At 39.0% G+C, this 23687-nt stretch overlaps 1 protein-coding gene across 2 annotated transcripts in view; it reads left to right on the forward strand.

The window, feature by feature from the left end:
* The window catches only part of LOC136866964 (non-structural maintenance of chromosomes element 1 homolog), a 68009-nt gene extending 45343 nt beyond the window's left edge, over positions 1-22666 (forward strand). For both annotated transcript variants that reach the window (XM_068226977.1, XM_067144053.2), the window contains exons 4-5: positions 2922-3035; positions 19498-22666. In XM_068226977.1, coding sequence (XP_068083078.1) covers positions 2922-3035; positions 19498-19821 — 438 coding nt within the window. In that variant the 3' untranslated portion in view covers positions 19822-22666. The remainder of the gene's footprint in view (positions 1-2921; positions 3036-19497) is intronic.
* Positions 22667-23687: the final 1021 nt, after the last annotated feature.

The following is a 23687-nucleotide window of genomic DNA, read 5'->3' on the forward strand; positions in this document are numbered from 1 at the left end:
AAAATAGTGAAAAGTACTCTGTAGGTTTGGTTGCCATGTCAAAGTATGAATCTAAATTTAGTCCTTGAGTAATATTATTTATCAGGATGGTACTTGAAGATCCTGGGTCAAAGTTACACACTTCAGTCCTTTTGGCAGCCGTTTCATTCTCCGGGGCACTTGAGCCGCCCTTACACTGAGGAGACTCACTACTTGAATATCCTTCTTCGGACTCTTCAAATTAAAAATCACTTCCATCTACATCCGTAGAGTCCAAAATTGAAGCAGTCCATTGCTCCCTGACTCTCTTCTTAATCATGTTGCAAAATAGCTATATAAATTGCAAAAAGCTGGTCTCAAAATTTGTGATGCACACTTGACTGAACATGATAGCCTCTCCAGCTTGTAAAAAGCTTACAGGGAGACAACACAACTCTATTTGTAGATTATCCTTTCAGCCAGACCTCAAAATGTCGTTTACTGCCGTTTTTTAAATTACTACGTACACTGAAGTTACGCTCGCGGGCAATCTGTTATGGGATTTAATATATTAAATTCTGCCCTGTATGAGTTAAGGCATATATATTTCCAAAGATTTCAGGTCTTAGAAATCTGACCAATAATAACAACAACAACAACAACGTATATACATCTTCATTATAAACCGTTATGCCTTTCAGCATTCAGTCTGCAAGTCTCCGCGTTTTTACTCAACTCCACTTCAATCGCCTATTTGTAAGCAGCTCTGTGGCCTTGTGTAGTTCTTTAGTTCTATTCCTGTTATCTTTAAATAATTAGAAACTCAGTCTAACCATCGTCGTCTTGATCTCCCTCTAATTCTCTTACCCTCCATGATAGAGTTAATTATTCCCTTAGGCAACCTATCCTCCATTTCTCACTTGATGCCACCACCAAAGCCATTCAGTGCATACAGCTTCATCCACAGAGTTCATTCCTAACTTATCCTTTATTTCCTCATTCTGAGTACCCTCTTGCCATTGTTCCCAGCTGTTTGTACCAGCCATCATTCTCACTACTTTCATGTCTGTTACTTCTAACTTATGAATTAGATATCCTGAGTCCACCCAGCTATCATTTCCGTAAAGCAAAGCTTTATATGAAAACAAACTGGTGTAAAGATAACTTCATCCGGACGGAGCTCGATAGATGCAGTCGCTTAAGTGCGGCCAGTATCCAGTAATCGGTAGTTAGTGGGCTCGAGTCCCACTGCCGGCAGCCCTGAAGATGGTTTTCCGTGGTTTCCCATTTTCACACCAGGCCTTTCCTATCCCATCGTCGCCATAAGACATCGTAAAACAAATAGGAAGAAAAAAAAAACAACTTCATCCGGGAGCTGACTTCTTTCTTACAGAATACTGTTGATTGAATTGGGTTGGTTCAGGAAAGCTGAAGCTGATTGCCGTTTGCTATTAATAAAGGAGCTTCCCCATATTCTTGCTGTTGTCAAAATCCACTTCTACTGTGACCTTGGAAGAGCTACGTTTGAAGCAGCCTTCCGTCTTGTGTAGTACACACAATTCAAGACACATTTTGTAAATTCAAAATAATAGCAGCCACCTTGGAGGGAGTAAATGACTTGAACACTTAACAATATTCAGAACTGTGACAAAGGAAAGTCATACAATTTTTTAAAACCTTTTCATGAGAAGACAAGCGGAATATTTTAGTGATAAAGTTCTGGAAACATTTTAACAACTGTTAACAACAAGAAGTTTCAGCGTGAAGGGAGGAACGGTTGACAGTAATAAACAGAAGACTTATTTTTCCAAGTGTGTTAACCAAGCTGTGTTTCTTGTTTCACTTATGTATGTACTGTATCCTGTCTAGTAAAATGTTACTATAATAAGAGCTGAGATTTGTAAATGACGCTTGTCATTTGCGACTTCGAGGGTTGCTTTTGTACATGACCGGTAATTAATTCACACCTGAGAAACTCAGAGATTTCTCCAATTAGAAGTTTTAATTTTTCGGTTCCCGTCATATTAGCCCCCAATGTCACTGTAAACCTTTCTTTACTTGTTAACTGTTCCTCACAAACGAGAAATGCCGTATTACACAGTTAATGTTGCACAAAATTCGAGTTGCAGAGTATTCTTTGCTTCAAGAGAGGAAATGTTTGCATTGAGAAATTTGTGTAACCGAATTTCGAGTAATAGAGAAATAAATACGCACGAAGAATAGGACAAAAGGCCAGGCAATTTAAGTTACTTTGAGATACTGAAAATTCAAGTAATGGAGGTTCGAGATATTGAGGTTAGACTGTAAATATTTAAAAATTTTATAATTTCTGTAACACTAAATGCGGGTTTTGTCCTATTGTGAATTACGTTAAATCAAATGTAAAATTGCACTGGTCTTATGGAATAATTTTTGAGATTGAAAATTTCTTCTGTTAAATGCGGGTTTACGTTAAATAGAGGTCACACGAAATTGGGGTTATACTGTATGTTGGTACCCTATATGTTGGGTAAACTGCTACCGTCGTTTTTCCTCTGGGTTTTATTGTTTATGTGGTCTATTCTAGGAGGCCCCACTAATGTGCTGGCTTATCAGTCGCTGAACATTGCTGCTATAGAATGACTGGCCAGACCTCTGCACCGAGCACAAAGCTGAGCACTTCGAACAGCAACCCTTGGAAATGGCCCTAAATATTACTTTGGACCAAAACCATTTATATTTGTGAGAAACATACCAAGTCACCCAGCTACCTTTGCAACCCAAACAAAACACCAGTTTCGAATGAGTTGGGTGTTCCTTGTTAGTTTTGAGAAGCTAATTTAAAAGCAAAGTATGACAGTCATTTGTACAGACATTTATTTATATAGATGTACTAATTGCCAATATTTTGTTTTGCATCCCTCCCTGTTCAAACCTTTCTGTGTGGATAGTGTGTGTTTTATTGATCTTCTCTGTTTTTACAGGATGGCAAAATATTCATTGGTATTCGAGCCAGGATAGAATTGGAGCCATTTTTCAAAGTGGAGTATGGAGATTACATGACTTCTTGTGATTTGTGCAAGCAAATTACATTGATTGTAAGTGATCATTATAACATTGGTGAAAAATAAATTGGGAATATTTCTCAGATGAAAGGATTTACTGTAAAACGTAGTTAATTTGAAAAATTGGGGACCAAAAAGAAAAACTATGATTGTTGATTAATAGTACAAAATAATAATCATTATAATTATCATTTGTGTTGACAGTCAATTTCGAAGCAAGTTGTTTCAAGTTACTCAAAACCTAACACTACAGTAAATTGTGCCTTATTAATCTACTTCTATTTCCTTCATTATTTTGGACTGTGAAGATCTAGGCCTACTCCTCTTGCCAAAACAATTTGCTACTGTTTGTAAAATTTTTAATCCATTTGCTGGCAGTAGAAATTGGCAGAATTGTAACTGGGTCTTTTTTCATAAACAGTCTTGAGAATAATACTTCTTAATTTGCAAAAACCTCAGTGTTAACAATATTTACATGTGGTTATCAAATCCTGAATGATGATATGGTGAAATTGATACCGGTAATAGATCAAGGTTCATTGGAGAAAGCAGTCAGTGCTTTAGCAACTTTATTTCAATATTTTTCCTTTCCATTACATATCTAGTATAGTGTCATGCAGTTATTGCTTCATCATCATTTCATTAAAAAACAACTACACTGTTGGCATGGTTCATGGTGTGGGTTACTGTAGTCATGTCCATGGGCAACGGCTGAGTGGCCTAGTAAGTGGTCCTGAGAGTCGTGATACCAGTTGCTGTGGAACGGGAGTGGGCATCTCGGATATATTCTGAGTCGTGGCCCTCCTTGTGCTCAGGCGGCTAGGACTATACAGATCACCAGTGGTCTATAACCTGTTAGAGGAGAGATCCTCAATTGGACTATGTGCAAGTAGGGTAGCATCCTGCTTCATGAATTTACCGGGCTCAGAACATTTTAAGCAAGCCTCGGACCTATGGGAGTAACGGAGTCCCACTCCCGTTTGACAGGCGAGGGACTCCTTGGAAACAACTTGGCGAACGAAATGGAATTCGATGGGGAGCTATCAATATTAATGGGGCTTATGGAAGAAAGAAAGTAGAACTGGTTGAGTCAGCAAAGAGGATGCGTCTAGATGTACTAGGAGTAAGTGATATTCGGGTAAGGGAAGATGACAAGGAAGAGCTAGGAGATTATAAAGGGCACTTGATGGGTGTTAAAAAGGGAAAGGCAGAGAATGGGGTAGGACTCTTTATCAGGAATACTATTGCACGTAACATAGTTTCTGTTAGGCATGTAAATGAGCGAATGGTGTGGGTAGATTTGTCAGTTGGAGGAATTAGGACTAGAATTGTGTCCGTGTATTCACCATGTGAGGGTCCAGATGAGGATGAAGTTGACAAGTTTTATGAAGCATTGAGTGACGTGGTCAGGGTCAACAGCAAGGATAGAATTGTGCTAATGGGCGATTTCAATGCGAGAGTTGGAAATAGAACTGAAGGATACGAAAGGGTGATTGGTAAATGTGGGGAAGATATGGAAGCTAATGGGAATGGGAAGCGTTTGCTGGACTTCTATGCTAGTATAGGTTTAGCAGTTACGAATACATTCTTCAAGCATAAGGCTATTCACCACTATTCCCCCCTGTGGGTGGGGGCAGTAGAATAACACCCACGGTATCCCCTGCCTGTCGTAAGAGGCGACTAAAAGGGGCTCTGAACTTTGGAGCGTGGGCTGGCGACCACGGGGCCCTCAGCTGAGTCCTGGCATTGCTTCCACTTACTTGTTTAATGTTAATCCACTTAATTGTGCCAGGCTCCTCACTTTTATCTTTCCTATCTGACCTCCCTTGGTCAACTCTTGTTCTTTTCCGACCCCGACGCTATTAGGTTTGCGAGGGCTAGGGAGTCTTTCATTTTCACGCCCTTTGTGGCCCTTGTCTTCCTTTGGCCGATACCTTCATTTTTCGAAGTGTCGGACCCCTTCCATTTTTTCACCCTGATTAGTGTTATGTAGAGGATGGTTACCCAGTTGTACTTCCTCTTAAAACAATAATCACCACCATATTCACCACTACACATGGGAGGCTAGGGGTACGAGATCCATAATAGACTATATCTTAACCGACTTTGAATTCAGGAAATCTGTTAGGAATGTATGAGTTTTCTGGGGATTTTTCGATGATACAGATCACTATCTGATCTGTAGTGAACTAAGTATATTTAGGCCCAGGGCAGAGAAAGTGAAATCTGTCTGCAAACGAATAAGGGTAGAAAATCTCCAGGACGAAGAAATTAGACAGAAGTACATGGATATGATAGTGAGAAGTTTCGAACAGTAGACAGTAAGTAGGTTCAGGATATAGAAAGTGAGTGGGTGGCATACAGGAATGCTGTTGTAGAAACAGCAAGGGAATGCCTAGGAACAACTGCGTGTAAAGATGGGAAAAGGCGGAACATCTTGGTGCAATGATGAATTGAGAGCAGCTTGTAAACATAAAAGAAGGTTTATCAGAAATGGCTCCAAACAAGGGCCGAGGCAGACAGGGATTTGTACGTAAATGAAAGAAACAGAGCGAAACAAATAGTTGTTGAGTCCAAAAAGAAGTCCATGGGAAGATTTTGGTAATAACCTGGAAAGGCTAGGTCAACCAGCAGGGAAACCTTTCTGGACAGTAATAAAGAATCTTAGGAAGGGAGGGAAAAGGGAAATGAACAGTGTTTTGAGTAGTTCAGATGAACTCATAATAGATCCCAGGGAATCACTGGAGAGGTGGAGGGAATATTTCGAACATCTTCTCAATGTAAAAGGAAATCTTCCTGGTGGTGTCGCGAACAACCAAGCTCGTAGGGAGGAGGAAAATTATGTTGGTGAAATTACGCTTGAGGAAGTGGAGAGGGTTGTAAATAAAATCCATTCTCATAAAGCAGCAGGAATAGATGAAATTAGACCTGAAATGGTGAAGTATAGTGGGAAGGCAGGGATGAAATGGCTTCATAGAGTAGTAAGATTAGCATGGGGTGTTGGTAAGGTACCTTCAGATTGGACAAAAGCAGTAATTGCACCCATCTATAAGCAAGGGAACAGGAAGGAACGCAACAACTATCGAGGTATCTCATTGATTAGTATACCGGGCAAAGTATTCACTGGCATCTTGGAAGGGAGGGTGTGATCAGTCGTTGAGAGGAAGTTGGATGAAAACCAGTGTGGTTTCAGACCATAGAGAGGCTGTCAGGATCAGATTTGCAGTATGCGCCAGATATGTGAAAAATGCTACGAGAGGAATAGGCAGTTGTGTTTATGTTTCGTAGATGTAGAAAAAGCATATGACAGGGTACTGAGGGAAAAGATGTTCGCCATACTAGTGGACTATGGAATTAAAGGTGGATTAAAATCAATCAAAGGCATTTATGTTGACAATTGGGCTTCGGTGTGAATTGATGGTAGAATGAGTTCTTGGTTCAGGGTACTTACAGGGGTTAGACAAGGCTGTAATCTTTCACCTTTGCTGTTCGTAGTTTACATGGATCATCTGCTGAATGGTAGAAAATGGCAGGGAGGGATTCAGTTAGGTGGAAATGTAATAAGCAGTCTGGCCTATGCTGAAGACTTGGACTTAATGGCAGATTGTGCCGAAAGCCTGGAGTTTAATATATTGGAACTTGAAAATACAGTAGGTGCAATGAGTATGGTATAAAAATTAGCCTCTTGAAGACTAAATTGATGTCAGTAGGTAAGAAATTCAGCAGAATTGAATGTCAGATTGGGGATATAAAGCTAGAACAGATCAATAATTTCAAGTATTTAGGTTGCGTGTTCTCCCAGGATGGTAATATAGTAAGTGAGATTGAATCAAGTTGTCGTAAAGCTAATGCAGTGAGCTCGCAGTGGCAATCACTAGTATTCTGTGAGAAGGAAGTCAGCTCCCAGACGAAACTATCTTTACATCGGTCTGTTTTCAGAGATACTTTGCTTTACGGGAGCGAAAGGTGGGTGGACTCAGGATATCTTATTCATAAGTTAGAAGTAACAGACATGAAAGTAGCAAGAACGATTGCTGGTACAAACAGTAGGGAACAATGGCAGGAGTGTACTCGGAATGAGGAGATAAAGGCTAAATTGGGAATGAACTCGATGGATGAAGCTGTACGCATAAACCGGCTTCAGTGGTGTCATGTTGTAACTTTTTGATGATAATAATAATAAATAAATATATATAAATAAAATTACTCAAAAACTTAATAAAATTAATAAGCATAATTATCCGAAATGTCCGTAGTATGGGTGCCAGAGTTCACCAGAATGGATCCCTCGAATTTAGATAAGAGCATGATAAACTGTATATCCCAGGGCGTGTACATAATGCTGCGTACTGGTACATCTGCTGCAGGCCTTACCTAACCTCCTGAAAACGACTAATTAGGTAGGAACTGCACCTAGGTTCATCAATAACACTGATTCTAAAATAGCTACCTATATTCTTAACAAATTCCGTGCATGAGCACCTCATCAACATACAACATTATACATATAATACACACATTAAATATTGCTGGAAGACTCCATATTTACAACAACAACAACAATAATAATAATGAAAACAGTGGGAAAACGAAAGCGAGAACTAAGTTACCATTTGTAAATAGTCCGATGAACAATGTACATGTATGAAGATAAATACCCTTCACTGTCTCTATATCAATTCGACTTACCGATTCTCATAATCGGCAGTTATCACATCACACAGATACTGTACCTTGTACTACTGTGTTCACATATTTTAACACTTGTTGTAAAGATATATACACACGTCTGTCGATCCTCAACATATAAATTTATGGAAAGTCTGAGATAGCTTTCACCAACATATAATGCTAGGCCGCCACAAGTGCTACAATACTTAATGCGCAAGCACTCTCCACAATCAGCCACTTTCCACGAACATAACAAAACTACGCTCCACGAACGTTTGAAGTCCAGTCTATTGCAGCCGTGTCACTCCAGTACCGTGTATCAGCACTACTTCCTTCTCGTACAGTGTGTCAGTTGTAGTTGTAGTTATCTTCCTTCTCGTTCCTTTACCATCACCTCTACAATCACCCTTACACTGTTCCTTTACAATCTCTTCTAATGTCCTGGTTGCCGCCGTATCATCAACCTTTATAGACATCAACATCCCCCTCCTGTCAGATGATACGTCTGGATTGGTGCTTGCCCACCAATCATGAGTGATCTCTAGTCAAGACCAAGCCCTGAACTTCTCCTTGCTTCCAAGAGAATAACAAACACTCGGGAGTTTTACATGAATCACCAAAATTCCCTGGTACAACAACAAGCTTATCTCATCAGGCTGGGATATATACATGAGTAATGGAATTTCCTGACACAAGTACATCACAACAGACACTGGGGTAGCCATATGACTCATTCAAATTACCAGAGTTATTACAGCAATGTTTTCCCACTCATGCAAAACAAATTACTCATACCTACATATGTGGATATCTTCCAGCTTATAAATATAAATGACAAAACATACAAATGAAATACCGATAATAATAATAATAATAATAATAATAATAATAATAATAATAAATCGAATACCGACAATAATATCTCTACCTTCTACATATAATTCGGAGGTGTGATATATGTACTATCACAATGTGAGGCGAAAGGAGGAGGATAGGTTACTTAGGAGAATAATGGACTCTGCTATGGAGGGTAAAGGAAGTAGAGGTAGACCAAGGCAACGATGGTTAGACTCGGTTTCTAATGATTTAAAGATAAGAGGTATAGAACTAAATGAGGCCACAACACTAGTTGCAAATCGAGGATTGTGGCGACGTTTAGTAAATTCACAGAGGCTTGCAGACTGAATGCTGAAAGGCATAACAGTCTATAATGATTATGTATGTATGTACACTGTTTGCTGTTAAATATGCAACACCATGGACAATTCCATTGGAATGCATAGAACAGGGCCGGACAGTGACGTTCAGTTTTTCAGGCCGAGTGGTGCCGTATTTGCGCCAATAGCGACACTGTAGTTTGATGAACCGCTGAGGAGTGGCATTGTGTTTCGCCACTATTGATGAGTATTGCAAGCTGTCCACTTCATGGCCGTATCGATGAGTTTAATCAACAAATTAATCTAAAAAGCCACCTAATCGATACTTTATTTCTTTTGCCTTTGGCAAACTTAAAAATACATTAACAAACACAGTACATGTTTCGACCAGTTAGTGGTTATCTTCAGCTGTATATAAAAAATCTTAGATGATAACATTTAAAAGCAAGCACATTGGATCTTATAAGTATATCCCATGGGAATCCAAAAACTATTGTTCTAGATGCTTTAAATGAATTGGAAGATGGGGGGGGGGGGGGGTTGTTGGGGGTAAGGAGATTTATGTGAATGATACTTAAATTACAGTATCGTTTACAATTGTGTTTAAAAAACTTAAATGATGATAAACATATTTAAAATATTTAAAAGCGTCTATGGTAAAATTATTTTTGATAAAATTAGGTGGCGTGATTAAAAGTTCGTGTTTGTAACAATCTTCAGGCATTTGTGAGAAAATGCTAACTTAATTAAAATTCGCATCTATGGTGCTGTTAAACACTTTGTTTTTAATAAACACACTTAAAATATTCTAAAGTGTCTATGGTAAGGCACTTATTAAAAAACACTTGTGCTTGAATGAAAGTTTATGTTAGATGCACCAGTCTTCAAGTATTTATTGTTTATATTTGATAACTTCCTTGAGTGATATTCTTGTGGTTAAAAGGCCGTGTTGACTGTTTAACTTCCGGAAATTGCTCTCCGGAATGTGATAAAAGAATTTGTGTTAGTCGTTTAACTTGTTAAAACCCTGTGGTGGCTTCTGTTATACAAAATGGCGATCTGATTCGGGCAGCTTGCCTCGCGATCTTATCTGACAAATGTTTAATCCGCGTTGCCTTGGAGAACTGCCTTCGGTGTCACACCGCTATCACACTAGGTCGTGTTTTTTAATAAGTGCCTTACCATAGACTTCTTTCTAGTTGTGATCACTATCACTCTTTTGGGCATTAAATTTCATTCCATATTGCCATTGATGCTTTCACGGCCTGTACTTATAGACACGATACTGTATAGGCTTTTGGGCTTATGCCGTGTCAAGAAAATAAGGTGAAATTCTTTACATTTCGCAGGGAACTGTGCTCTGCTTCCTCGGAAGAAGTCTCGACTGTCCACGAGAAAGGCTTCTTAAACAATGACTCTTTAACATTTCGACATTATAATAGAAGTAGAAATGGTAGTTCATTCGCCACGTCCTGGGAGCCATCTGGTGTTATGTGTTTAAGTTTGAGATTAATTTTATGTTGTACTTTGTCGTTGTGGAAGCCCATATTGTGTGGGAAGTAGCTGATCCTTTCAAATAAATAAGAAAAGTTATAACCGAATGCATTTCCCCGTCGCATATAGATATGTACAGGATTTGAATTTTTATTGGGACTGTTAACAATCAGCGTAGTCATCATCATCATCCTAAACCATCTCCACTTTCCCGGGTATGGTATATGAGGCTCCTCCATCTCATCCTGTCCTTGTATCATTTCTCCTCCACCAACTTGTCCCAATCATGACCTCTCAGCAGTACATCGTTCTTAACTAAATCTATCCATTTCCTCTGTGGCCTTCCCACGGGTTGTATTCCTTCTACTTTTCTGTCAAATTCCTTCGTTGCAGTTCTTTTAACTGGCATCTTCTTCATGTGACCGAACCACTTCAGTCTTGATATCTGAATCTTATTGGGGAGAGAATCATCTATTCCTACTTCTAAATTTCTCATTCCTAATTTTGTCTTTCCTGGTTTTCTGGATCATAGTGCGTAGGAATTTCATTTCAGCTGCCTGGAGTTTGGAATTATCTCTATTTGTCAGTGGTGTGGTTTCAAGACTGTTTGTAGGAATTGGTGTATAAGACTTGTAACCGAGAAAACTTTTGATTCAGCACTAGGCGTAATATTGGTCATTTTGGACATTTCTGTTTCTCACTCCTTCTCAACCCCCATGCCGATGGAGGGTGAACTTGCCTTAAGGACACCGGGGAGTGTCCTGCAGTCAAAAAATCAACTTTTCAAAGGAAAAAGTCTGATATGGTCACTTACAGTGTTCTTTATTTGCTGATATTTTTTTCCACATTTTGACCATTTAAAGCACCTAATTGGTCGTCTAAACATGGTGTCTATATAGCCGCACTCCTGTACATGGATTTTGCCTGAAAGCTGTTGACTCGTGGTGTGGGTACCAAAAGGCACAGGTAAGACGCGATTCTTATATTCCTAAACATTAACTACGTGAGGCAGTTCTGTAAGAAATAAAACCAGTGTACAAAGAACTTGGTGATTCAAATCAGCTGGCTAATTGTTTACATGGCCATATTCAGAATCTGAACGAAAGTTTCGACCATTGCATATGGAAAAGGGTACCTAAAACCTTTCTTTGTAAACAAAGATACATTAAAAATTGTAATGTTCGATGCTGTTGCATGTTTCAAAAACGGTAGTGTTTAAAAACTTTAAGTTAGGAAAAAGTTGGCATCACACCATCTACATCGAGAGGACTCTTCAGAAGATAGATTTACAGCGAGTTATAGAAACAGAAAAAGCTTTTCAGGAGATGACCAAGGAAGCTAGGTTGAAAAAGTGGGCTGAAGAAAACAGGAGAGAAAGTGAGGAGACCAGAAATGATAATGGTTATGGTCCTAGAGAGTTTTATCTCCAATCGTATGTGCAAAATTGGCATTGTTTAATTTTTTTGTGCTTTCTCAGAAATTGATTTTTTTTTTTTTACTTTAGGTACACTTTTCTCGAACCCTATTATTGATGGTCTGCTTTTTTGCCCTGGTTATTCACAGCCTTGTGTACAATACTGCTGCTGAAAAATGTGATGGTAATATCCAAAATTAAGTCCATATTAAAAAAAAAATATATTGTACTAAACGTTTGGTCAAAACGTTATATATATATATATATATATATATATATATATATGGGTGACTTCAATGCCCAACTAGGTCGTGAACAGAAGTACAAGGAGAAACAGCCCTGAGATTATGAATGTCAAGGTAAAGAAAGGCATCAGTGTGGCCTCAGATCATTATATGTCTCTTATCAAATTCAGGCCAATTCCCGCAAACACAAGGAAGACAACCAAACAGATCACACGCTTCGACAATGATAAACTTCGGCAAAAGGTCTAGGAGTTCCAGGAGAAGGCTAGACCAAATGACTGTGACTTTAACAACGCCAAAAGTCTCCTTGTTGAGGCCACCAAAGATGTTGCAGAAATCAAGAGAAGCAAAAAGCATGCCTGGTGAAATGGTACCTGCGAATCAGTCCTCCAAGAAAGACTCAATGCGTGGAAACAGTACTACTCTACGAAATCAGAAAATGATTGGGAAACCTACAAAACCCAACGTGCCCAAGCAGCTAGGGTGTTCAGAACTGAGAAACGTAAATACGAAAAATCTCTCATTGAAAAGACAGAACAGAACTTTAGGAAGAATGAAAGCAGAGAGTACTACAGAGCCTTCAAACGCAAACTCACTGGCTATAAACCACCATCTCTATGCTTTGAGCGAAAGGACGGCACACTGGCGACGTCAAATGAAGAAAATTGCAGCATTCTGGCAGAATACTTCAAGAATTTACTTAATTGCTCTAAACCGCAAAGCGTCATTGAGACCAAGGAACCCTTACTCAGGTACCCAGATTCCAGACCACCCAACAGAGATGAAATCAAGCGCCACATTGCCCGTCTCAAAAATAACAAAGCACCGGGGGAAGACTCAGTAGTAGCAGAACTATGGAAATATGTCCCAGAGGAATCACTTGATATCTTGCAAAAGCAAATAGAAGAAATTTGGAACAAGGAGACCCTACCCGAAGATTGGAAAATAGCTTTGATCCATCCATTACACAAAAAAGGCAGCATGAAGAACATCAACAACTACAGAGGAATATCTTTGCTACCCGTGACTTACAAAATTCTATCACTTGCCATCCTGGAGCGTTTGGAAGCACAAGTCGAACATCAAATAGGTGAATACCAAGGAGGGTTCAGAAAAGGTCGCTCAACAGCTGAACAGATCCAAAATCTCAAAACGATCATCAGATATTGTACACTAAGGTCCAAGCAATATGTGTCTGTCTTTGTGGACTTTAAGAAAGCGTACGACTCCATTGACCAGGAAGTCCTGCTAAACATCTTAAATGAATTTGGATTTGATTTGAAACTGCTGACATTAATTAGAGCCACCCTGACCGATACAAAATCCAAGGTGAAGTTCCACGGATGTCTCTCGCATTCCTTTGACATCAAAACAGGAGTCCGACAAGGTGATGGGCTATCCCCGATACTCTTCAACTGTGTTCTTGAAAAGATCATCAGAACCTGGCGGGTTAGATTACAGGAAACCAACTACAGTCCATTGAGAATAGGAACCAAATCCAAGGGGATCGCAACAGACTGCTTAGCATTTGCCGATGATATTGCTGTTCTCTCAAACGACATAGAAACCGCTAGAGCTCAAGTTGAAATTTTAAAGGAAATTGCCGAACAAACTGGTTTGCAGATATCGTTTGAGAAAACAGAAGTAATGACTAACATCAAAGAGGCTCCACCAAAACTCCATACAAAATACGGGGACATCACCCGAGTAGACAAATTCAAATACCTGGGTGAGATCATCATGAAAAATGGACTGGACAAAGAAGCATTTCAGGAGCGAGTACGCAAACTGGAAATAGCCTACCAAACATCCCGCACAATCTAGAACAAAAAATGCCTTTCCCAAAACACCAAGATACGTCACTATGAAACAGTTCTGAAGCCAGTAGTTCTATATGCAGCCGAAACCCTGTCTTTAAATGCCAACAAAGGACTCCTTGAAGAACTGGAGAAAAGAGAACACAAAATTGTGAGAGGAATCTTGGGATCAAAGTACAGAAATGGAATCCATCAAAAGAGATCCAACAAGGAAGTCTACAGCAAAATAGAGAAAATTACCGACACAATCAGAAAAAAGACGGGCACGATTTTACGGTCATCTGAAAAGAATGGACGGAAGAAAGTTAACTAAAGAAATCTTTCACTTTTTTTGATTCAAACCCCAAAACCACGATTCCCTGGTTTAGAAATACCAAAGAAGACCTGCAAATGCTACATATCTCAGCTGAAGACGCCCTTAACAGAGATCTCTTCCGCAAGAAAATATTGTCGAACGGGCTAAACCGAGATGAGCAACCGAAGAGAAGACACGGTGCCCCTTGGACAGAGGAGCGTAAGCAGGCCCACTCGCAAAGAATGAGGGAAATTTGGGCTCTAAAGAAGGCCAAGTTCAGTGTCAAATGCAACAAGACTTAACGTGTTCCTTGATGGCCCCAGCAAATTATATATATATATTGTACAAAACTATTTTAATCCTCCTAGCCCAGGTCGAAACACAAAAACTAAGCCAACAGTATACAGCTACCAGTTGAACCACACCAAAGGACAACAAAAATCATTGAAATAGAAAGACTTCCAGCTCAAGGCTGTTTTAACGATCAACATTTCAGTTTTTTCACTTTCATTATGCATTTTGAAAACTTTTTAACTAACATATCATTTTGTATGTTTTCTATGTTTTTAATGCATCATACAGTAAATGTTTTACTGAGGTTGACCCAATGCCGGGTCAAAACAAGTCTATTTATGTGTGAACTTTCGTATTAATTGGACATAAAAAAAATATATATATATATTTCAGAATGAAAGAAGGGAGACTTTAATTTTATATTTCCCTGAATATGTCAAACCAGGTTTTAGGATTATTCCATATTGTTGGATTCTGAGAGAAGTGTACCTAATTTGTAGAAAAGTGCTTAGCTGGATGGTGGCGTGAAAAATTGAAAATATTACTTTACTTTGACAATGTTTGAGGTGTGTGGTATGTTCTTTATATACTCCTGTTGGATAAGCTATCCCATTTATACGTATGAAATTTCATTTGAATATCTTGTAATGAGGAAAAGTAAATGGAATTTAGATGTCAACATATTTTAATGTGAGTTTCATCAGTAAACACTTCCCAGTGTCCTTAAATGGCATCCAGTGTGTAACCATACATCTCAACGACCCCGAAATCTATTGATTTGACATTTAATATCTGCTATTTTCGATAATTCTTACATGTCAACCCCTCCCGTTCTGGTGGTAGAGATGTCTTACCACCACAATATTTGTTTGAGATAGTGATATGTTTACCAGGTTTGGTTGAGAGCTATACTGGAACATCCTCACATATATCCATAATCTCATTAATTTTGTTCATTTGCCTGTATACCCCTGCTTACACTCCATACCAGTGGGGCAGAACATAGACTTAAATAACATCCGGAGTGTCACTTTTCATCTCAACGATTCTGAAAACTATCTTCATGATAGTAAGTCATATGTTTACCAAGGTTAGTGCAGAGGTATGCTGGAACATAGCACAAATACCATATTTCTCTGAATGCAAGATGACCCCCCACTTATTCCTTCAAAAAAGTTAAATCAGGCGTAAAATGGGCTCTGTGAAATCATAATTTTATTTATAACAAATTTCAAAATTATTTTAAGAAATAAAATAATCACACCCAAGTATCATGTAAATCCTAGCTACTTCCATAATGATTTTCATTAGGAGTATCTAATACTGCCTTTGATAGTTCAGGGAATTCCTCTTCGCAATCCTGCATTCATTTCGCATCTCGTGTTATGGCCATTCCAACCATGCGTTTTTCACACACATCTCACAATTTCATGTTTGACTTCCTGAAAGGTGTCCTTGTTGTGAGCCACTGAATGCCTTTCTTGTACAGTACGCATTTTTAGACTACCTTTGTCTTGACACCAACTCCGAGTATTGGCTGTAGTTATGCCATATTTTCTTGCAGCTGCACAATTATTCTTAATTTCTGCATGTTTAATAACAATTAACTTAAAATTGGCATCATAATATCGACAAGAGTCAGTGAAAATTTGCCGGCAATACCTGTTCCATGTGTCTCTACAATACGATGATCCATCATGAAAATATTTTTGCTGTTTATAAAACGGTTACTTTTACTAAGCGTCAGGTACAGTAGACGCATTATAACTCTGTCACTGAGTAACCGTGACCTTTCTAAGAATTCTAAGGGTCGCATCCTTTCTATTCCAATTCAAATGATATTTCCTGCGCAGCTGGGGCTTGGAAGTTCATTATGGCTGGCCTTGCAATTACTGTAGCTCAAGAGAAATTGGCCTCATATTTTGATGCCGTTGTGCAGATTTGAGAAACGTTTTTGTAGAACCTAGAAGAATGTCATTCTGTCTTCACTATTTTTTGAGAACCGGTGACATTACACAGAGGCACTGTATAATTATCTCCCGCAGCTAGCAATGTTTGATAAAGACGGGGACGTTAAAGATAGAGTTTTGCACATGTGTGCGGGGATGAAGGGAAGTAGCGTGGTTACTGTGGTAGCTGCCAGTAGGGTTCTTTACTGTTACATTGCGAATGCAAGACAACCCTTGATTTTTCACTTGAAATTCTGAGGAAAAAACATCGTCCTGGATTTGGAGAAATACGGTACATCCATAATCTCGGTCATTTTGTACATTCTTTTTCAGCCCTTTTAACCCCCATTCCGATTGGTGCTGAACTTTGACTTCATCCAGAGTGTCACAGTTCATCTCAGCGACCGTGGAAACTATGGATTCAACCCTAGTATCAGTCGTTTTTAGTTATTTTTATAATTCACCCCTTCCCCTTCGGGATCTTGAGATGTCTTGCCCCCACAGTATTTTTTTTCCAGATAATAAGTCATATTTGTTCCAAGTTTAGCTCAGAGCAATGCTGGAATGTGCACACATACATCCATACTTTCGGTCACTTTTGACATTTGCTCTTTTCACCCCTTTTCACCTCCATGCTAATTGGAGCTGAACTTGGACTTAAATGATATCCGGAGTGTCACTATTCATATTGGTGTCACTGAAAACTATGAATTCAACACTAATTTTTTATTATTTTTATATCTCACCCCTCTCCCCCCCCCCAGCCCTGGGGGTAGCAGGGGTGTCTTACCCACACAGTGTTTGTCTCCTGATAGTAAGTCGTAAGTATACAGAGTTAGGTTAAAATGACTCTGGTGTTTTAGGAGATGTGATACATACATACATACATACATACTTACATACATACATATAGATATGTCTCTTGGTCATCCATGAATGGTTGCTAATTTCATGTGACTGGCAACCATAAGACACAGCCTGCCTGGTTGCTAGGTAACATTGTCTGGCTATCCATCCATTCATTACATCACAAAACTGCACAGTTGCTAGGTAACGTTGTCTGGCTATCCATCCATTCTTTACATCACAGCTTGCATGGTTGTTAGGTAACATTGGGTATCTATCCATTCTTTACATCACAGCCCACACAATTGCTAGGTAACATTGTCTGGCCATCCATCCATTCTTTACATCACAGCCTGCCCAGTTGCTAGGCAACATTGTTTGGCTATCCATCCATTCTTTACATCACATCCTGCACAGTTGCTAGGCAACATTGTCTGGCTAGCCATCCATTCTTTACAACACAGCCTGCACAGTTGCTAGGCCACATTCTTGGAAGCTACTCAGACGTCTGAACAATGGCCCCACGAAAAGTCCTCTACATAGCAACATTACTCCTAACCAGATTGCTACTCCTAATAAATGGCAAAACAGATAGGCAAAAAACACCACCAAAACTTCAAAGAAATATTGAACAAGAAATATCCAGTCTGTCCAATCCCTTCATCATGAATGAGCTTAAAATGCCATAAAGTGAGCAAAACTGTCAAGGCAGCCAGTCTAGATGATATGCATTTGGAGCAGATTCAACACTTTGGAAATGCTACCAAACCAGTAACTGGTTCTGGATGGGGTGCCCACCCCCAGACAATAAGGACAACTGCCCTAGCACTCTGCTACTCTGCTGCTGAATATGCAAACCGTGAGGTACAAATCAGCTCACGCAAATAAAGTCGACATTGCCTTGAATGAAACCTGCAGGCTAATCACAGGGGGAAGTTGCATTCACTTGCAGGTGATGTATTTTACAAAGATGCACACAAAATGCTGTCAGTTGTGTACCAAATTTTATTCACAAATTATATTTACATCTTCTACATACACGCACTAATAAGCTAACAAGTCTCATCGAAACAACTCAACTATCCTGAAGACTGCCTCTTTATATACGTTGCCTGGCCAGGCTTCTAGAAGGCCTACTTACAATGTAAGGAACTTTCTACATACTTCTGGTCGCACATAGCATTGTTCTGGACTTACTACAGTGTATTGCACAATGTTAGATTGGATTATACATCATATATACAGGTAATAATAAATTATATACTGTTAATTATGTGTTCTTATATTAAATAAACTCATATCAATATATATACAGCAAGGTGTTTCATGACATAACCTCACAAATAATACGATCATGATTATACCAAATAAGGTTTGTAGACAACTATGTAATAATAATACTAAAAGGATGTAAACACTTCATAGCCACACCTCACAAGTAATAATGATAATAATAATAATAATAATAATAATAATAATAATAATAATCAATATTTGCATTATTTACCCATGGGTTAAAGAATATTTTACACTTGCGTCACAGGTATAGCCCCACATGATATTAGACATGAGGTGGCCGCTAATATCGAGAGACAAAAGGTTAGCAGACCCTCAGCCCATCCCCTTCTTGAACATTAGCCACCACCAGCTCAATTGAAGTCCAGGAAGAGTTTTCTATAGTCTTCTGTTCCACTTGATTCTGACCAAAAAAAGGCCAGGGTTAAGCTATGGAAACAAAGGTACCCAGATCATCCAGAACGTGTTGAAATTGAAGAAAAGTTGCCACCTGGTCACAAAGAGGGATGGTGCATATGGAAGTCTTTAAACAGACTGCACTGGCGTTACAAGATCTAAGGACAATCTCATGAAATGGGGCATCATGCACGGTGGGGACTCATTGTGTGAATGTGGAGAGGAACAGACTTCTAGGCATCTCTTGGACTGTCGTCTATGCCCAGATTCATGTACAGGGTTGGAACTGGCACTGGCTGGAAACAATGCCATCAGTGTAGCCAAATACTGGTCGCAGCTTGTGTAAATATTGTATATATAATATAGATATTTTCTTGTAATACTTGCTTGTATATCTTGGTACCTCTGACACTTCCATCACACATTTTTGTTACACAACACTATTTTGTTACACAAATTTTCGTTCGACACCCAGGGACATATTTATGTCAAAATTCATATCTCTCACTATCACTGACAGATAATACGGAACATCAGATAATCGAGACAGCTATATTTAGACCTTTTATGGACATCATTACCGATGAAGGTGTTGATCTTTGATTTTTGTTTTTGTTTCAGGGCTACTCCTGCAAAAGTTGTGATAAGATATACCATGAATTTTGCATTCAGAAATATTTTCACACGTATAGAGTTGATCCGTTTTGTCCCTCCTGCAAGACTGAGTGGAAGGATGTTCAAATCTCAGAAGACTTTGATTCTGATTGCAACGGCAATTCAAGTGAACATGTCAGTGAATTAAGCCAGCCAAGTACAAGTACTGGTCGAAGTACACAAAGCACAACTTCCAGAAGGTCAAATCTTGCTGATTTTGACTTTTTAGGTGCAAGTTCAAGTTCAAGTAGTATAGAAGCTTCTACTGTTAAAACAAGTAGGAGACATTGAAAGTATGTGTGCTAATGATTGGAGTGATATTTTAAACGTTACTGAAAATACTTCATGCCTAAATGTTGAAATTGAGTTTTACAAATCGTGGACCTGGAATAACATCTAGAGTAGCTTATTAGGTTATTTTATTGTGCTGTATTTTTAAGTTAAGTAACATGATGTGTATGTTTAGTGTGTGTTTCATTCCATTGTATTTTTCATTGCAATATATTCTGTTAAATCCTTCCATGACTGAACAAAACACACACTAAAGTTATTGGTTGAACTTACTGTGAAAATATTTTGATTATCTTCAGTATTAAGATGTAGGAATTAGAATCCTGTATGACTTGAGTATGATGACCATAGATTAAATCAGATGGTCTGTTATCCAGCTACTCTGGCAAACCACCCATCATTTCTGTGAAGCAGTTTTGTGTACTGCAGCTGAGTATGTTCATGCTCAGTCCTTTTTGGCGACCTTTTCTTTGTCCATAATAATTACAGGTGTGTGTCTGCAAATCATATGGCAAATTGAAGAAAGCAAACATTGCTAATTAGTTACTTTCAAAACTTGCTATTATGCATAAGAAAATAATTGTTTCAGTTGTTATACACTAGTCATTAATATAATTACTGTATTTTTGTTAATACCATAAGAATACAGAAAGTACTGTAGAGTCTCGCTCATCCGACCTTCGCTTATCCGACATTCCGTGTTATCCGACACTGGTAGACTTAATTTGAACTTTTGGTGGAGACTAAATTCAGGCACACGCAGTGTGGAGGGCGCGACCGTGGGACAAGCACTGGCCTGACCGCTGGCGGTAGGACCAGTTTTTTCTCAAAGACAGGTGCAGTGACTCTTCAGTCATTGTTCATTGTAGTATTGGTTGGGTGCATATGTTATAGTTTTCATATCATCTGTGAGCATGGCGAGTAAATGGAAGAAAGTGATTGTTTCTATGGAAGACAAGTTGAGTGCAATAAAGAGACTTGACAAAGGGGAAATTCTTCAAAAAGTGGCTTCAGATTATGGTGTTGGATGTGTTACAGTGGGGAACTGGAAAAAAAGAGGGAAGAAATTGAAAAGTGGTGCTCTAGCAGAGCAGAGAAAAACAATGAAAAAGTGTGAGTACGAAAAAGTAAGTGAAGCACTATTTCTTTGGTTATCTCAACACTGGGAAAAGGGCCTGCCAATATCTGGCCCCATTCTGCAAGAAAAGGCTGTGTATTTCAAGAAGGAGTTTCATGAAGGGGGCCCTAATTTTACTGCCAGTGCTGGGTGGCTTGATCGGTGGAAAAAATGGTACGGCATTAGGCAGCTTAATATCTGTGGAGAAAAACTGTCAGCTAAATCCGGTGAGGTTGTGAAATTTAAAAAGGAATTTCAGGAAATAGTTCTTGCTGAAGGATTAACCGGTGATCAGATTTTTAATTGTCATGAGACTGGGCTAAATTTTAAGATGCTCCCATCAAAAACTCTCTCAGCCGAAGCCAGGACGTCTGTACCTGGCTACAAGAGTAGTAAAGGAAAGAGTTGCTGTCCTTGCCTTTAATAATGTTACTGGGAACTTAAGAAAGCAAAATTGCTTATGATCGGTAAAGCAAAGAAGACTAGGGCATTTAAAAACATTTCTGTTAATGCTCTTCCAGTCCATTACATGAATCAGGAGGCTGCCTGGATGTCTGCTGACATCTTTACAGACTGGATTTTTACGCATTTTGTTCCAGATGTAGAAAAATATCTAGCTCAAACAATCTCCCTAGAAAAGCTCTTCTTCTACTAGACAACGCTCCATCACACCCAAATGAAAAGCAACTTAGAATTGGCGACATCAAAGTCGTTCCTCCCTCGTAACGTGACGTCATTATGCCAGCCAATGGACCAAGGTGTGCTGGAAACATTGAAGAGGAAATATCGGCGGAAACTCCGTTCATCCCTGATAGAGGAAATGGAAAATGGCAACGACATGATAGAAAAGTTAATTTGAATCAACATGAAAGGCGTTGCATACTGGATAGCGCAGTCTTGGGAAGAAGATGAAACAACAACATTAGCAAAGTCTTGGAACATATTGTTGAGTGAGGTTGAACATCGAGAGGAGGTGGTACAAGATGATATGGAAAATATTGTGCTCTTACGGAATTGCATTCCTGGCTGAGATGCTATGACTAAAGATGTAAGTGGTGTGAACAAGATCAGCTGTTTGAACTAACTGACCCTGATATTCTTGAGTGAATGCTAATGAGAGTAAGGATTATGAAGAAGAAGAACGAGGCATTGCAGAGCAAAAGGAGAAAACGATAACTCACAGTAAAGGATTATGTGCATTGGAAATGGCCTTAACCTACGTTGAGCAACAGCCGGAAGCAAGCGCAACGGAGGTGTCGATTTTTTGTCGATGGTGGGATCTCGCAGCAAGAAAACATGGATCAGCAGGCAAGCAGATATTGTTGACAAGTTTCTGTTCGTAAGACATTTGGAATGTTTTCTTTCAATACTGCATGTACTGTACAGTTGAATTGATAATTCAGTAGAGTACCGTAAAACATGTCATTGCTTTAGTACTAGAGTATAGCCTTGCTGTTTGTTTCAGTTCGTTTTCAAAGTTATTCTGTATTATCCAACATTTTCGGTGATCCGACATACTCCAGGTCCCATTTACGTCGGATAATCGAGACTCTACTGTACATTTAAACAATGTAGGCTAAGAATGGATATCCCCTGGTTATAACATTAATCTTTCAGTTATGAGTTGCAAATGCCTGTGGATGCAATCTCTGTTGTCCCTTAGGAACCACTGCCACAAATGTATAGAAATCTTGGGAATTGGTGTCTTGTTATGTAATAATTATTCGTCTTCTTCATGTGCTGGCAATCACCCCTTTCTTTAGCTAACTTAAAGAGTTGTTCAGTGTTGTTGATGCAAGTCGAGTTTTTGATGTTTTGGAGCCATGACATCAGTTGTCTTTCCTTGTAATATGAGGTGTAGAAGCCCGTACTTTCTACCGCGTAGAACATGGCCTAACTAGCTGTTTTCCTGGCTTAGATGATGTTTGCCGGCTTACACTCAGGTCTAGCTCTCCTTAACACTTCATTGTTGGTTACAAAATCTATTCAGGCTATTCTGAGCATTCTCCTATGTTACCACATTTCAAAGGCCTCTAATGTGTTCATGGAAGAAGCTGTGACAGTTCAGGTCTCTATTCCATAAAGTAGTGTTGACCAGACATAACATCTCAGCAGCTTTTGGCTGAGTTTGAGGTTTAGATTCTCATCACAAAAGAATGAGCTCATCTTTTAGAAGGATGATCTGGAAATCTCAATATGGTGTCTGATCTATTTTTCAGGGTCCAGATTGTCTTTTAAGGTGCTCCCAGGATATGTGAATTGTCTTACTCGTTCAATGTTGAATACTTGATGAAATGGCTTCATGCTGCTTATGCTAAATACTATGAACTTGGTTTTTGTGGTATTGCTGTTCAGGCCATATCTTAATTCACTGAGATAAATTCTACTAATTTTTCAATAACAGAAAAAGAAACTAAAATCCGTTTTTCTGTATGTATTCGTCTATAGTTATGCAATATTGAACCACTGCATTTGGCTGTATTCTCTTTACTATGCAATGTTGATTTTTAACTCTAGAAGAACTCGCATAAACAAACTACCCAGAAGGACTACTCCAGTCATTTTGACCAGTAATACTTTTAAATTTCTTTTTTGGATGAAAATTATACATTATCACACCGTATTGCTGTTTAACCCTCTTAGTGCCAGCTCCCTTACTGCCGTGGTTGCTAAGAATGCCAGAGCGAAAACGCCTATTATGCAGCACCGAAGATGAAAGCATATCCTATCCTCGCTTTTCAAGATCTCA

Source organism: Anabrus simplex, chromosome 3 (genome assembly GCF_040414725.1).
Source record: "Anabrus simplex isolate iqAnaSimp1 chromosome 3, ASM4041472v1, whole genome shotgun sequence".
NCBI lineage: Eukaryota > Metazoa > Arthropoda > Insecta > Orthoptera > Tettigoniidae > Anabrus > Anabrus simplex.